Source organism: Dermochelys coriacea, chromosome 3 (assembly GCF_009764565.3).
Source record: "Dermochelys coriacea isolate rDerCor1 chromosome 3, rDerCor1.pri.v4, whole genome shotgun sequence".
Lineage (NCBI taxonomy): Eukaryota > Metazoa > Chordata > Testudines > Dermochelyidae > Dermochelys > Dermochelys coriacea.
This window is the reverse complement of record NC_050070.1, coordinates 137721705-137738794: the sequence shown is the minus strand read 5'-3', so window position 1 is coordinate 137738794 and position 17090 is coordinate 137721705. Positions and strand designations below refer to the sequence as shown.

Genomic DNA, 17090 nt, shown 5'->3' with positions numbered 1-17090 from the left:
TGCCCATCTGGCAGTTGGGGTGCCTGGCACCATAATTTACATCCAATAGAAGATTTTCATTTTCAATTTTTAATTCCAAGTCAAAAGGAAACACATTTGGAAATGTGACATTTTTCATGGGACAGAAATTCTGGTTCCGGCACAGCTCTACAGCTGAATGTAAATCAAAGCATTTTCTTCTTTAATCAGCAGATAGCCTGGAACAATAGTTCTAGGAGTGATAAACTCCCTCTTCCATCTTAAAGGGATTTTAACTCTGAATCTTAAAAATAACTATTAAATTTCAGGCATGTTTGCTTTTGTCACACAATCCCACTCTGCCTTCCAAACCTGTTCAAATGCCAAAGGCCCTAACTATTCTCTGCCCAGCTGCCAAAACCTCCAGGTTCCCCTTGGTGTGTGTGATGACGTGTGTGGAAGATTGAAAAGTGAAATCTTTGGGACAGCATACAATAAATTGCATTTAGAATCACAAACAAATGCATGCAGGGGCTACTTACATATTTAGACTTCTAGTTTTAAATTTAAATGCTCCTGTAACTACGAGTCCGGTGGCACCTTAAGGACTTACAGATTTATTTGGGCATAAGCTTTTGTGGGTAAAAGCCCACTTTTACCCACGAAAGCTTATGCCCAAATAAATCTGTTAGTCTTTTAAGATGCCACCGGACTCCTTGTTGTTTTTGTGGATACAGACTAACACGGCTACCCCCCTGATAAATGCACCTGTGGAATTTGCCATTTTCTACACCAGAATGCTACAGAAGCTGGGGTTGTTGAAGTAGACATTAGGTTCAGTTTTATGTGGAGTACATGGGGCCTTGAACACAGGAGAACTCAGTTGCAAGTGATATTGGGAATTTGTCTGTTCAAGCAGTCCAGCCCTGGTCTGGACATACAGTGAAAGTTACACTCTTAACTCTCTGGGGGAAGGGAGAGAGGTAGTGTGAGACAGTGTGTAAATTCTAATCATTAAAAGTCTTATCATAGAGCAGCACTGTAGAGAAACCTGAGTGCTATCCCAGGTGTCATATAAATACAGTGATAACAGTCGGAAACGGGACTGGGAAGGATGGACTGGAATAAAGAAAGGCATAAAACCACCATAATGGCATCAATTTTATGCTGGTTTCACTGCACTGGGACTGTGAGGGGCTCCTTTGCCAGAGAGGATGATGTGTGAAAGGAAACCTACATTCAGACATGTGAGATGTCTCTATGACACAGAAATGAAGTAGCAAGACACTACCTGTAAAGAAAACTGATTTCTCAGAAAAACAAACTACAGTTCTTAGGAGCAAGATCTAGGGTTATACCTACTCTGCTTTTTCAGGTTCCGATTTAGTTTCTTCTTTCTCCTCCTTTTCATCTTCATTCACTTTCTGCTCCTTGAATAAGTCAGATAAAAAATGTCATGGAATTTAAGGCCAGAAGGAACCATTAGATCATCTGGTCTGACCTCCTCTATATCACAGGCCACCAACACCACTTATCACCACACACTGAACCCAACAATCAAACTGAGATCGAAGTATTACAACCTACAGGAGACTAAATTGGTTGGTGAAACAGGCAGAGACTAGGAAGGGCTGACATGTACCAGTGATCCAAGCCCTGCAATGGCAGGGAAATGATTAAGTGATACCCAGATAATCCTGGCAAGTGACCTGCACCCACAGGCTGCAGAGGAAGGTGAAAAGTCCCCAAGGTCACTTCCAGTATGACCTGGGGAACAATTCCTTCCCAACCCCATGTATGCTGATCAGTGAGACACTGAGCACATGAGCAAGAACCAACCAGTCATGCACCTGAGAAAGAGAATGCTCTGTGCTCTCCATGTCCAATGTCCCATCTCCATTCCTGATGTTTCAGAGGAAGGAGTTTGAAACAAAACCCTCCTAGTATACCTTGACCCCTGAAGATACCTGGATGAAACCCTGAAGCATGAACTTTAGGAACATAAGACAAAACAGAAGTGTGCCCCAAGGCTGTTGAGCTCTGCCCCTTACCAACAAAACAATCCCATCTACAAAGTCTAAGCAGCATTATACGGTATGCAGCCTCCAAAACATGGCTAAAAGGCAACAGTCATACTGCTGAACATCAAGGCATTTTTTATTAACCAACGCTACAGTGAGGGAAAATGACATTTCCTTTTGCATTTACAAAAGACACACTGAATTCTGAATTTAAAAGCAAACTAAATAACAAGGACTAGTCTGAGCAGCTTCAAGCTCATGATCCCAAAAAGACTAAACTTTGATAATTCACTGTTTGTCTTTAAAAAGCATGCCACACTTCAGAAAAAAACTAAAATCACACAAACATAGCTGTAAGTTTTATTTCTGATCCACACAGAACAGACTGAAACATGGATAAAAATATAGTTTGTTACCTGAATTTTTTCCTGCATCTCAGGTAATGGAAGTAAGGAAGGTGTGCTCAACAAATCACTCAGACCAGCATTTGGATTATGAGGAATCAGCTTATACTGGCCTCCTTCTCTTTTCAAATCCAAGCCAAATATGTCTGAGAGTAGGTCACCATCATCTGATAAAGCTGTCAGATCGGTCAGATCTTCTGCTGGCAATGCAGCTTCTGTGGGTTTCCTCTCTCCCTCTTCCCCTTCGCCACGCACCTCATCCTGAGTGGGATCTGGCATATTGGCTAAAAGTTCAGCGACCTTGATCTTCTTAGCCCCTTCTACCAAGCTTCCTCCAAGTAGCAAACTGTACATGATGCGAAAGAAGCCCCGGAAAACACTACAGGTGAAATGCAATAAGCCCATCAAGATGCTCCAGTAGGAAGAAAATAAAGCCATGAATATGTCCTTCATGGTCATTTTCTTCATTTTCTTCATCTGCTTCTTTAGACTCTTCATGCTGAGCATTTTTGTAAGAGTCATTATATTATACTTGAGGGCTACCAAGGCTGATTTGACAGTCACAAGGGAGAAGAAGCCCATTCTAGGGTCCTGTTCCTCAGGCTTATCTTTTTCATTCTCTTCTTTATTTGCAGATCTCTCATTCAAATCTGACTCAGAGATCTGGGCAGCTAGCTGCATTTCAAAGATGGTATCCTCGCAGAAATTAACAAAAAGTTCCATCTTTTCCTTCTCTCCTCCTTCATTTACTACATCAAAGATAAACTGCCTCTTTGACTCTTTAACTTGAGGTTTCTCCCACTGAGTTCGACTTGACTCACTTATTTCAAAGTAAACTCGCTCAATGCGCTTTGCACTACCCATGATTTCTATGCGTCCAAGGAAGGGCTGAAAATAATTCAGAACGCTCTCTGCTAGCTCAAGAAAAGTCTGCAACCGGGTATCATGGCGCATGTGCTCTGAAAGGTTGGTCAGGAGAACAGCAACATTGAAACCAATGTCTTTGGCAGGTTCATGGAACCGTTTCACAAATTCCTCATAATCCAGAGTCTCATTCTCATCTGTCTCAGCGCAAGATAGTAGAAACTCAGTTTCAGACTGGGTGTAGTGCTTATGGCTTTCCATGGCCTTCTGAAAGTCCCTCTTTGAAATTATACCCTTACCATCAGGGTCATATTCCTTAAATGCATCAGATGAAGTTAAATCCTTCAACTTTAAGAACATATCAAAAAATTTCAGAATCATCTCCACGTTGTTGGAAGACTCCACTAGCATGTCAACCATCTGCTTGCCAATAGTTCCATTCACAACATTACCTAAAGGTGGCAACATGCAATAACCAGTCATTGGTGACAATGAACATTTTGGCAAATAAGAGCATTTAATAATGACTACTGAAATCATCAGATGGTAAGATTTACAAATTACTAAATGATCTGGTTGCATGCAAGTCTTCAGTGTATAACTATACAGGTTATCATTTAAAAATACAATACCAAATCAAGATCTATGCGGAAAGATTGAAAAAACTGGGTTTGTTTAGTCTGAAGAAGTGAAGACTGAAGAGGGGCCATAATGACAGATTTCAAGTACATAAAAGGTTGTTACAGGGAGGAGGGTGAAAAAATTGTTTTTGTTCGCCTCTGAGAATAGGAAAAGAAGCAATTTGCCTAAATTGCAGCAAGGCAAAATTAGGTTGGACACTAGGGAAAACTTCCTGTCAGGACAGATAAGTACGGGGACAAATTGCCTAAGGAGGTTGTGGAATCTCCGTTATTGGAGGTTTTTAAGACCAGGTTAACAAACATCTCTCAGGAATGGTCTAGTTATTACTTAGTCCTGCCTTGAGTGCAGGGGACTGGATTAGATGACCACTCGAGGTCCCTTCCAGTCCTATACTTCTATGATTCTACAGAGATGCAATAACAGAAGTAATTATAAGCACTGCTTTGAAAGAAGGAGATAAATGTCAGTATGTATACATCTAAGACTTCTTTCACATTTAGTAGAGTGCTGAATGGGAGATGGAATTTAGAAGTGACATTGAGACTTTTCTTGCCATTCCTCTGAGGAGCTTAGATATGCTGTGAAGATTAGGCTTTCTGGTTCTGAGGGAGAAAATAGGTATCTTTGGGATGATTTTTGTTCATTCAATGCCTAGCACAATGTGGTCCTGGTCCTTGACTGAAGGTCCCAGTGGCCACTGCAAATCAATAAATAATAACCATATTTTACAATGGCTGTATGCTACTGCATGAAGTTGAGGTGCAATGATAGCTTTTGCAAATGTTAAACAGGACAATCCCCCAGAGCTATGGTAGACCTACCCAGGTGAATTCAAAGTCCATTCTTTCATGGTTACGGTAATTGTCAATACAAAAAAGTGTGATGTTAAATGCAGCACACTGAAGTTGCTAACACACAAATAAAACAACTGATAAATAGTGAAGCTTCCTTCTGTAGCAAGAACCTTGGATTCTAGCTTACCAGCAAATAGTATCTAATTTGAACCAAAACAGAAGCCAAACACATGGAAATAAGTAAATCCTTGTAATGATTCAAACTGAGCTGGCATGTGCATAATTAACACTGATTTAATTAATTCTTACATTATTGCGCACCATGTAAATTATAGTTATAATAATTCCCATGAGCCTTTAAAGATCAACAACTCTTCTGATAATAAACTAATGAACGTTAAAATACTAAAAAAGGAAGAGACATTGGTTTTGCTGTAAAAAAAATACGCAGAGGAAAAGACATGGTTATAATACTTGCAAAATAAACTTTTAAAATAAATTAAAATTACCTTCCAGCATAGACAGCAACATGACCACCATATCTTTCTGAAGATCCATTAACTCTTTCAGTAATTCAATTTGACTGGAATCCTGCAAACATGAATCCATTGTAAAGAAGACTATTTTAGGCCAATATTTCTAACAACCCAGCCTCTGATCTTGCATGCACATATTTTGCACAAATAGAAACTTGCCCTTGTAAAACAGGTATTTTACACATACAACTGCTAACTTGAACTAGTGTTTGTGTGTGCACATGTAGGTTTCATTTAGGGAAAATCAGACTGAGAAGCTGAGAGGCCATTAGTGTATTTGGTCCTTTATGTCAGATCTCAAAATAAATGAAAACACATTTATCCAACTATTTACTCTCATATAGTAGCAAAACACATACACACACTCTTACTTTTATATGTTTAGAAGAAACAGCAATTTAATACAGCCATAGTGCAAGCTGAGCTACTATGGAGAATAAAGAAAATAAAAGCTTTTCTGATAGTATGCAGCTGTGTCAGAGTTGAAGAGATGATGCCTATATAATACTTTATGTTTCCTAAATTGATGTTAGTATTGGGATGATCAGGTTCCCACCCACATGGCCGTAAGAAAAGTGTCATAACAGCAATAGCATTGAGTTATAAAGAGCTCAAATAAGACCAAAAAAGTGACAGATCAGTCATAGCTGGGAACATTTTATAAGAAGTAAAATAAAGTTATTAAACTTCAATTGCATAGAACTTTGCCAATCTTTAACTATTTCATTTGAAATCTCCCCATGTTTGTTCTGTGCCTCAGGCATATATTTCAACATAAAAAGTTCAGTGGCTTCCGAGTACAAAGTTAGAGAAGATAAGTAGTTTTGCTGACGTTCAAATCTATTTCCAACCATTCTTGAAAGAGCTCGAGTGCCAGCCTCTATGATGTACACCAAAGAGGTACCATTTGCCAACCCCAATGAAATCTACCCAGATTTAGTCAATTTATAAAAGACTCTGAAAATCAGTATTTACACTTGTTCCAAGGAATTTATTAAAACTTTGCTATGAAAATACCTGAGCATCACATCTGCATTAGGCATGTTCAAAGCCTCAAAGATCTTTCAATATATCAACTATACTGAGATACTGAACGTGCTCTCAGGCCCCAAGAGCTTGAGCTCCAAATGGGAAAAAGACATTGCCACTGTCCCATAGACTAAGAGGAAACCATCAGGTCTAATCTAGCAACTAATATTAATAATTCTATAAACTTCCCTCGCCCTGTTATTAAGCAAAGCCTCATGGCTGTATTAGGAGGCAGGCAAGTAGTCTCTCATTTGACAGATGTAAGTAAGTAAGAAAAACATTGTCCAAGGTCATTTCAGACAGATTTGAGAATACAAACCTGTAATTGCAAACCCCAAGTCTCATCCATAGCCATACTGCCTTTTATAATGAATGTGCCAAATCTATGCACTTAGGTGTGCTGTCTCTAACCACTAGACCCCATTTCCTTCCTAAGCCAGGAACAGAACCCAGGAATCCTGAATCCCAACATTACCCTACTGCCTAGCAAACAGCTCGCAAAGTGTGTGTCAAGACCTCTCTAGCAGCTTTTCCATATACAGGATAAGAAGATATTACTGCTATCAGTCACTCCTCTAACACAAGTGGTAGAGGTCTGTGCTGTGGATCCAAAGATCCTAGATTCAAACTCTGCTGACAACCCTTGCTGAGGGTCAATATGGCTCCATATGATGGAGTGTCTGGCGGTGGTAGGTTTTTATAGGTTTTAATATAATATCTATGAAATTACATACAAAAAAACAACATACAAGATGAAGCAACCAAAAGTTAAGAAGTGCCAGAATTAAGGTTGCTCGTGCATATTTAATTCTGTTCCCTCGTAAGGTTTTATGACATAACATGATCACATTTTTTTTTACCATAGGAGTCCTGCCTCATTCAGTGCAAAGGATAAACAGTGAATAAAGCAGAAAGCAGAAACTTTTAATATGAGAAAAGGATATCTTCTCATACTTAAAGCACTGCACTGGGACCCAAGAGGATTTTACTCCTGGCTTGGCCACAGACTTTCCACACGTTGTGGAATAATCCTACTTTTTCATTCTTAAAATAAGTATATTTTGGTAACCATGACAATATGTGTAGGCTATTTGTACACCTCTATTTTTGTACACATCTCCTCTTCATCATTTAGGAAAGGCTGCATTCATTACAATGCCACCTGCTGTGAGAATATGCCTATTCATGAAGACGAAGAATGTCTATAGCACTAAGAAGTTCAGCAGAATTAAGAAATCAACCTTCACTCGACACTAAATCCCAACTTTCATCTCTGTGGTACACTCAAAGACTGGATTCTTGAATCATATCAGAATCTAAAATAATAATAAAAATAGCCAAAATCTTGGTCTTCAGAGCTCTATAACTTTAAATATTATAAAAGTAATAACAGAGATTAAAAATAATGATAATAACAATAAAAAAACATTTCCCACTTGTCGGGCACCTTTAATCTGAGTACATCCAATTATTTTTCAAATATTCCACCACACGCCCCGACACAGGTAAGAAGGTATATATGACTCTGCTTTACAGATGGGAAAATTGAGGCACAGAGTGACATGCCCAAAGTTACAGAGGAAGTTGGCATCTGAAGAATGGGTTGGATCATAGGAGTTGCTGTGTCATTCTGTAATCACTTGGCCAAGTTTCTCTCCTACTAGTTCATAGCCTATACTGCCTCAATTCTTCTATATTCCCTTGCATTGTTGTTCCGGTCACGCTCTCTTAATATGAAAATAATTTGTTCGATCAACAATTCAGCTAATGTATTGTAAAAAGTTAGTAACTAAAAAATAAGAAAAAGAAGTACATGATACCTGAGATAGTTTCATCTGCATGTGGGCAAACACATGAAGAAAACCAACCACTGCGTCCCACAGCCTGCTGTGTGCCAGACTCTGCTGGTTCCCTGTACATGGACCCTACCATGCAGATGACAAGAAAAGGAGAACAGGGTTTATATGCAAGAGAATTACATCAAACATTAGGATAAAATTAGAATCAGGTTACCTAAAATATGACCAGTTGAGAGCTGCTACACAAGCATTTTAGGAACTGTTAAGGAAAGTGGAAACATAAATGGAATGACAATTTCATTTGATAATAATTACTGTAGAATATTCCTACCACTTCCTTTGCTTTAAGGCAACTAAGGCCACATTTTCAAAGTTCTGTGTAAAGAGGGAGCCACAAAAAATGGATCTCAATGTTCACGGAAGAGTACCAGTTTGCACCTTTAAATTGGAATCTCATGAGGGGCACAGATGTTTAGTTTAATTCTCCTCTACTTAAGCAAGTGTAAATCAGGAGTAACAATGATGAGGTTGAGGTAAAATTATTTTAAAAAGAGATGAATCAGGCCTCTTGTTTTTTGTTCAGCAAGTTTCACCTGTTGTAAAACACTGTCTGGTGTTATAATGCTATAATAATATTTTTACAAAAATCAGATGATATTTCAAAGGACAATGAATAAAATATTTATTAACACTGTGAACAGAATAGTTTGGGTGTAGCGAGCCAAATTTGTTAGAGCTGTGTGTATACATTTGCATATCACCAGCCACTGCTAATACTTATTCAAGCCAGTACTTTCACAATTCACTCCTATGAGCTCTAAAATAATACAGATTTACATAATGAAGAGTGTATGTGAATAAAAAAGTACAGTCCGTATGCTCAGTTTTTAAATAAATCCTTCCCAAGAGAAATTACAATGATTAGGGGTCTGAATCTTCACTCATATAGGTTTCATAGTCCTGTAAGTCCATTTAGTTTCAATGGAGTTACTCCTGACATATAATGTGATCAGAATCTGTCCCTATCTTTTAAGCATTAATTTTTGGGATAATTTCTCAAAAGTAGTTATCAGATAAAGCTACTTTTTGGCTTATCAAAATGATCTTTTCATTTATTAACACAATTGCCATGATTTCATATAGTGTAGTTTTAAACAATCTCCTGACAGTTGAACCGCAACTTCCATAATGAAAACATTGTGTAATCAGAAAAAAGGCCCCAAATTATTTTAAATCATTTCGTATTGTCATAAGCATTTTCACTCGATTATTTTACATGGGAAAAGACTAGTATATTGTAGTATACTGGTATGTGACATTCACTAAGAAATAAATGAATTATATGGGACCTCAATTTGCACGTAGAGTGCCCATTATGGGGAAAGAAGTTCTGTACATGGATAGAGGATCCAATATAGTATAGGATGAATGGCAGTGAACCATGTTAAGGCTGCCTAACACTTTCCACTAACATTTATCACACATCCTTTTTTAAGAGAACAATAAAGGGTACATTAAATTAAACCTAGGAGAATTTGATTGCCATTTTTTTCTTTAAAAATTCTAGCTAGTTACATAGAAAAGAAAAACTATATTAAATAATGTTATGAAGATTGCAAAGTCAAGTACTCAAAAGTTAGGAAATGCCAGAACTCAAGTTTTTCCATAGGACCGAGCTTCCAAGGGGAGTAGTGGTGACAAAAAACCTAACTGGCTTCAAGACTGAGCTTGATAAGTTCATGGAGTGGATGTAGCCGATCTGCAACTGCTAGTAGCAAAGACCTACAATGTTTGGTGACGGGAAACTAGACTGGAAGGGCTCTGAGTTACTACAGAAAATTATTTTCCAGATGTCTGGCTGCAGATCTTGTCCACATGCTCAGCGTCTAACTGATCACCATATATGGGGTCCGAAAGGAATTTTCCCCCAGGTCAGACTGGCAGAGATCAAGGGTTTTTTTTTTTTTCCTTCCTCTGCAGCATGGGGCATGGATCACTTGCAGGTTTAAACTAGTGAAATTGGTGGGTTCCTTGTAACTTGAAGTGTTTAAATCAAGATTTGAGGAATATAGGAACTCACAGAGGTTATGGGTCTTTTACAAGAGCAGATGGATGAGCTTCTGGTTGCCTGCAATGGGCAGGAGATCAGACTAGATGAGCATGATGGTCCCTTCTGGCCTTAAAGTCTATGAGACCCCTTGCCTCAGTCAGTTCACAGAATGGATGGTTCTCATGGAATGAGACAGCTATTTCATTTTTTTCTTATCCTTCAATGTGGCGCTCCATATTTTATTTGTTGCACCCCTTCCAAACCCTGCACTCAGTACAGAATTATTAATTTCTTCTAGAACTTTTTTATGGTTCTCATTACATCCTGCCAGCAGTTTCTTCTGGTTTATTGCAAAGAGGGTCCAGGTCAAGCAAGTCTCTGCAGATCTGAAACGTGGCAATATGTCATAGGGAAAAAGTTTTCTTAAGCAGTGTATTCAGAGCTTTATAATCAGCACTAGCACCTTACACTCCAGCCAGAAACTGACAAGAAGCCAGAGCACTGACTGAATATGCCACGATATTCCACTTACTAAGCACACAGCCATATTTTACATTAGTTTTACTTTTCAGATAAAGCAAACATGAAGAACGTAGTATGATACATTGCAGTAGTCCAGTCTTGAGGTGCAAAACAAATTATAATGGCAAGGTTCCTGTTGGAAAGAAAAGGACACAACTGGCTACATATTGGGACACAAGCAGTCTTGGTTAGCAAAAGAGGATATAATTCAATGATACCTGGGAATCTGCTAGATTCTTAGGTTGCAAAAAAATAAATGGCTACTACACATATTTCAAAACTTTATTTCTTACTAATTTCATGAAATGAGCAGTTTACCTGAATATACTCTGTGAGAGTATTGAAGACCTGTTTTGCAACTTGAATTGCCTTGGAGAAATTACGTTGTCCTTGCTCATCAATAACATCCTTCCCAGAATAATACCAGTAGAAATCACTAATTGATTCCTATAAAACAGATGTAAGAAACAACACATGCAGGTCAGATATTCAAACTGCCACTTCTGGGTTCATCAGCATTTTCATAAAGTAGACTTTAAAAGCAAACTGAGTTTTGAGCAAAAAAAATATCCATTTATTCACTTATTCATATGGATTTAAAATAATCTCAGAGATTTTAGGTATCATCAACATAATGCATTTTTTCTCTCTCATCTCCAGTGAAACCCACAGGGAAAAACCAAACCAAATCAAAAATCCCTTCAAAATCTAACTTTTGTCTAGATTACCTGGGCTTTTTGTTTATTTCAAGCTTTACACACACATATGGGCCCTTAAACTGAATAAATCATTAACACAGTGCTATGTGCTGTTCATGTGAACAATGTGTCTTTATACTGTCTGCCTGTCAGCTAGATAAATCAAGGAACTGAATATTCTTTGTGCACAAAATTCTTGTTTCCATCTCCCTTAAAGAATGTCAGTTGAAACTTCATCAAAATGAGCTCCAAAACATAAAAAGGTTTATTGTTGTTATTACCACCGAGCCTCTAAAAAACTTGCACGGTCACACAGTAATACTGACAACGGCAACAACAACTAAAAAAGGATTGATTTTCCACATACTGGAATTTTTAGAAACAACAACAAAAATGCTAAAATACAGCTACCTGTATTTATTTGCAATTAGTATTTAAAATGGTTTACCTGAACTCTCAATAAGTAATCCACAGTGGAGATGATAATATTGACAGTTGTGTTGTTACCAGTTTGAGTTCTCAAATAATTCTGAAAATCTAAAAATGAGAGGATGAGTTCAAATTAACATTTATTTAAATCTCAAATATTTTCAGATTTATTTATTAAAATAAATTCTGATACAATCCATTGGTCAAAGCCTACTTTAAAGGATTGAAACATCTTTTAAGTAACTTTCCTGTTTAAATCCATATTTTAATTCAATGAACCGTTTACATCTGCCTGAATGGTACCATCTTATTGAAGAGATCATGTAACAGTTTACAAGTTCTAATATCTGGTTTCTCCTGTGAACATATTATAAGTCTGACTTTGATCTCACTTATATCAACTTTATACTGATGTCACTACATTAACATCACTAGAATTATTCCCGATTTACACTAGTCTAAATGAGATCCGAATTAAATTTTATGCCATTACTGATGACAATGATATGAATATGTTTGACAGCTATAAACTAGAATCTTTTTTTATAATACCACAAAGTATATGGGTAAGTGAACTAATATTAAAAATACTTTAAAAGAAATTGCTAGTATTTCCTGCTTTTATATATGAAAAACTATTGTTCCTCCTTCAATGAAGATCTCCCATATGCTCCTGGGATGACATTTAAGCCCCCTAACCACCTTCAGTGAGAACCAGAACTGTAAAAATACTTTGCATGCCAAAGTACAATATGTTTGCTGCAAAGCCCTCCTTTGAGACTTTCCTCTCATTTAGTGATCAGGAGCTAAAACTAGAGTACACTTCATTTTCTATTTAATTTACCTTTCACATAGTTCATGCTCCAGGAGTTTTATCATTTTGTGAGCCATTTTTTTCTCCCAATGTTTAAATGAACAAGGAAACTTGACATTTTAACTCCACATAAATATTTTTCTTTCATGTACAGTTCAGCTACTCAGGAACCTTTCATAATATTTCCTTAAAACTTGCCAAGCCTTCAGCACTGATGAGCTTTTATCCCTGATTACAATCACCTTGACTCAGCTGACTGGCAGCCTGCCCACAAACCTGAACTGTGTCCTTCACAAAGCAACTGGAGGAATCGGAAGAGGTCACAGGTGAATTCGTCGTCCTGCATTACCTTTTCTCCTGTGGAAAGGCCAGATGGAGGTACAAATTATCACAGACTGTCAACTAGCTCCCCACTCCCCTTGCCAAATCTCCTTATTTAATCTAAAGTCACCATTAACAAACATATAAAATGCAATTTATAGCCACTATTCTATCTGAAGCATGGCATGTGGCTGGCAGATAGGTGCTATTTTTCTTCCATAAGAAAAGAACATTTACATTTCAAGACACAAATTTCTCTCTATAAAATGCGGCAGCATGGACTTGGCAACATTTTAGAAAAAATCCATCTTTTACACTCTTCTTTTGTTTTTGTTGGCATAAAGTCTGCATCCTGTACAAAGGTTAATACTGGATTTACTTTGTTCCAATGTCTGATAAATATTGAAAAGCCTGAAAAATTAAACAAATATTGCAGAAAAAAGACCTTTACAAATATATTTTAAAAAGCAAAATAAGCCAACAACTTTATAGACATTTATGTTCTTAGAAAACACTTAACCTGGGATTTTCAAAGGAGTCTAAAAGAGTTAGGCAACCAATTCTCATTGAAAGCCAGGGGCTACTAGGCACCAAATTCCCTTAATTCTAGTTAACCAAAGCACTAAGTATGTGCTTAAGTGTTTTTTCTGAATAGGGATGGACCTCAGTATGTCCTTAAGGACTTTTGCAGAACTTGGCCCTACAGCCTAGTTTTTCTATAGATAGCGGTTATCCAGGTGTCTAGAGCTATAAAGATCTTCAGAATTGCTAAAGAAAATCTGGTACACTAACATGGTCTCCATTCAATTAATTGTATCAGTACAGAGAGTCAACCTGGAAGTTTAAATGAGAAAAGGGGACGCATTAGTGGCTCTAGGAAAGATCAGGGATTAACAAAGTAGAACTGGAAGCTCGATAAATTCGCACAGAGGGAAGACATAATAGCAAGCAAAACTACACTGGGGTATTAAAGGCAAATGATTTCATTATTAGGGCTTTATACAAATATTTTGGGGACAAATTGTTTCTTGGCAAAAATGGAAACAATTTTTTTTAAATATAGAGAATTTTAATGTGCAATCATTTGTTACTTGTAGATGATGGCATGAAAATAAAAGACAAAAATGCAAGTAAATTGAAAAAGTGCAGTATATTAATTCTGAAAGTTTTCTTAAAAATAGGAGGCATTTTGGACTGGTACCTGAACTTCTAAATCCAATGTGATATTAAGAACATTATCCTTTTCAGTTGGTGAATAAAAGAAATAATGAGAGTTAAACAAAAATATAAAACTTCTCCCAGACTGGAAGTGCTTGAATTAGAGAGACAATATATATGCATATATATAATGTATAAACAGGAATATGATTGGATGCTTACTGCACATAAAAATTATGAATGATTACAATTACAAATAGCCAATGGACTTACCAGTCCGCAGTCTGTGACTTTCAAAGTGAGAGGCTTCAGTGTAATGGTAGGGTTAGGAAGCAAAACCATTTTGAAAACTAATGTGAACATTAAAAGAAGTATATAAAATCATTTCACTCTTTTCCCTGTTGGCCAGCAAGACACAATATTTGGTGACCAAACCAAGTATCACCAGGTGTATATAAAAATGTGGCAAACATAGGGAGACTTAAAATGTCTTTTTTTCCTCCCCCTAATTCTTGCTGCATTCTCACTGAAATGGCAAAAAGAAAAAAAATTGCATAGTCCTCTCCCTGACAATGAATCAAGTACTACAGATGATTTTTAACACAATTTGTTTCTGGGTCAGACATTAATACCAGATATATAGCTTTTCAACTGTACAAGATTGAAAATCCTTTCAACTAATTAAATAATGAAATAAAAGACTAAAAGAGGATCCTGTGCATACAAATAGTATATTAATCAACAGTACTATATATGAGCTCAGTTCTGCAAGATGCTTAAACACTTTGCTGGATTTGGAATGTTCAGCATCTTGCAATATTGAGCATTTTATTTTTATAATTCAATTGGATTCCTCATGTTTTAATATTAAGTATGTGCTTAAGTGCTTTCCTGGATTGGGGCCAGAATGCTCAGAACCTTGCAGGAGCGAGTATTACTTTTGCAGAATCTCAATTACCTCTATGGAACCTGAGCCTGCAAAAACATATGCATATAACTTTACTCACTTGAGACTTCAATGACTTCAAGGGAACAACACATTTAAAGAAAATTTATCATGCATAAGTGTTTCCAGGATCAAGCCTACAAAAGGCCTAACCACACATTCCTTGAGTATCCAAATCTCTCACAGACTTCAGTAGCAGTTTGGCATGAACAAAGAACACAAATCAAGACTATTAAGGAAATGTTAAAAAAAAACCTGCATTAATAATTAATATTTCAATATTCCAGTAAAATGTATTTATATTACTCTTACAGTTAAAGATAGTTTCAATATAACTTTTTTAATAGAGCAATATTTTACATGTATTTTATTTAGGCCACCCCACACACACCTTTAAAAAAAAAGTTTGCCAGGTGGATATTTTCTTTTTCTTCTAAATGAAATTTAACTCTGCCATGTGGGCTAACTGACCACTTTCACTTGGAAAAGGTGGGGGTTGGGGGAAGGACATAATAAAAAGTGACAGGAAAAATAAGTTCAGTAGATGTAGCAAAATTAGGACTTCAATTGAGGAAAATATTTAAATATTTAAGCACATGAACACTTCAGCATGCTTTCCTGAATTAGGGCCTAGGTGAGGTGTCAATGATAAAGAAGTACAGTCACAAGAAAAAATGGTGGCTTTTCTAAACAAACTACTGTACAAAGCTTGGTAGGAGCTTTCAACAGCACTTAACTGCACTGGTTTCTCACTTTCATTTCTCACTCAAAAAGTTTCTCAAAAACAATATTCATATTGACAGGTTTCAGAGTAGCAGCCGTGTTAGTCTGTATTCGCAAAAAGAAAAGGAGTACTTGTGGCACCTTAGAGACTAACAAATTTATTAGAGCACAAGCTTTCGTGAGCTACAGCTCACTTCATCGGATGCATTTGGTGGTTTTTTCCACCAAATGCATCCGATGAAGTGAGCTGTAGCTCACGAAAGCTTATGCTCTAATAAATTTGTTAGTCTCTAAGGTGCCACAAGTACTCCTTTTCTTTTTGCGAATATTCATATTGACTTTGATAACACAAGGTGCTGAGCACTCCAGCCATGAATTTTAATGGAATACTCATGTGCTTGAACAGAGCACATACTTAAGTCCCTATTTCAGCAAAGCACTTACAAGCATATGCTTAGCGAGACCATAGTGCTTATAACCTGGAAATACGGAGTGCCCCTTGCCTGACTTTTAAGTGGTTGTGTGTGTGTGTATGTGTGTGTGTGTGTACTGAATATTAAAAAATATATTAATAAAATACATAAAAACAACACTAGATACAAGTTTGGTGCTATTAAAAACTTCAGCATCACTTTGACTATGGTGAGAGGGAAGTCCAAAGTAAGAGGAATGGTTGAGGAGGACTTTAAAAATATAAATCATTTGATAATGTCCTTTAAACTGGCTGAAAATATTTATTTTCATTTCTTCTTCTATCATTTCACCTCCCTCTCAGTACCTCTTCACTTTTGCTTTTCTTTCTTTTCCCTTCTCAGCTTTTGGAGACATTCAGGGAAAGTGGGGAGGGACAGGAAAGCCTTGAATTAAATGATAGCAATATTCCTTTATAATGAAATCATTTCCTGACACATCAACTTCACTATAAGAATCAGTTTGCTGTAAAAGAAATTGCAATTTGCACACTGCAAAGCATTTGGGTCTTTCATTCAATGTCTCTATGAAGATGGTTTCATAACTTCTGAGTTACCTATAAGTGGGTTTTCATTGAGATAATGCATATTCAGAAAAACTGTCTTTTGAGGTTTTATTGTTTCAGTTTTATCCTCCCTCCTTCTAATATATTGGATCTGATCATTCACAGTACCTCATGGAAAATGTATTTACATCTATGTAAAATGAGTACAAATCTACACAAAATTCTACCAAGTCAGAAAGGTAGTGTTGTATGCCCCCTATCACAAGGAACAAAGGCAGTGGTGAATCAGACCCATGATTCCTTTTTAAAAACAAATGATTTACATGTTTCAACGTTAATCACAAGCAGTTTTGAGCAGTATGCCTGTACTGATTACAGAGATCAAATTCTTCTGACCAGTAAAATA

The 17090-nt window shown here is 36.9% G+C and overlaps 1 protein-coding gene across 2 annotated transcripts in view; it reads right to left on the bottom strand.

The window, feature by feature from the left end:
* Nucleotides 1-17090, bottom strand: part of RYR2 (ryanodine receptor 2) — a 735866-nt gene that overhangs the window by 59299 nt on the left and 659477 nt on the right. For both annotated transcript variants that reach the window (XM_043511417.1, XM_038395332.2), the window contains 7 exons: nucleotides 12837-12917; nucleotides 11766-11854; nucleotides 10938-11066; nucleotides 8069-8173; nucleotides 5193-5274; nucleotides 2396-3699; nucleotides 1321-1388 (listed from right to left, as the gene is read on the bottom strand). In XM_043511417.1, coding sequence (XP_043367352.1) covers nucleotides 1321-1388; nucleotides 2396-3699; nucleotides 5193-5274; nucleotides 8069-8173; nucleotides 10938-11066; nucleotides 11766-11854; nucleotides 12837-12917 — 1858 coding nt within the window. The remainder of the gene's footprint in view (nucleotides 1-1320; nucleotides 1389-2395; nucleotides 3700-5192; nucleotides 5275-8068; nucleotides 8174-10937; nucleotides 11067-11765; nucleotides 11855-12836; nucleotides 12918-17090) is intronic.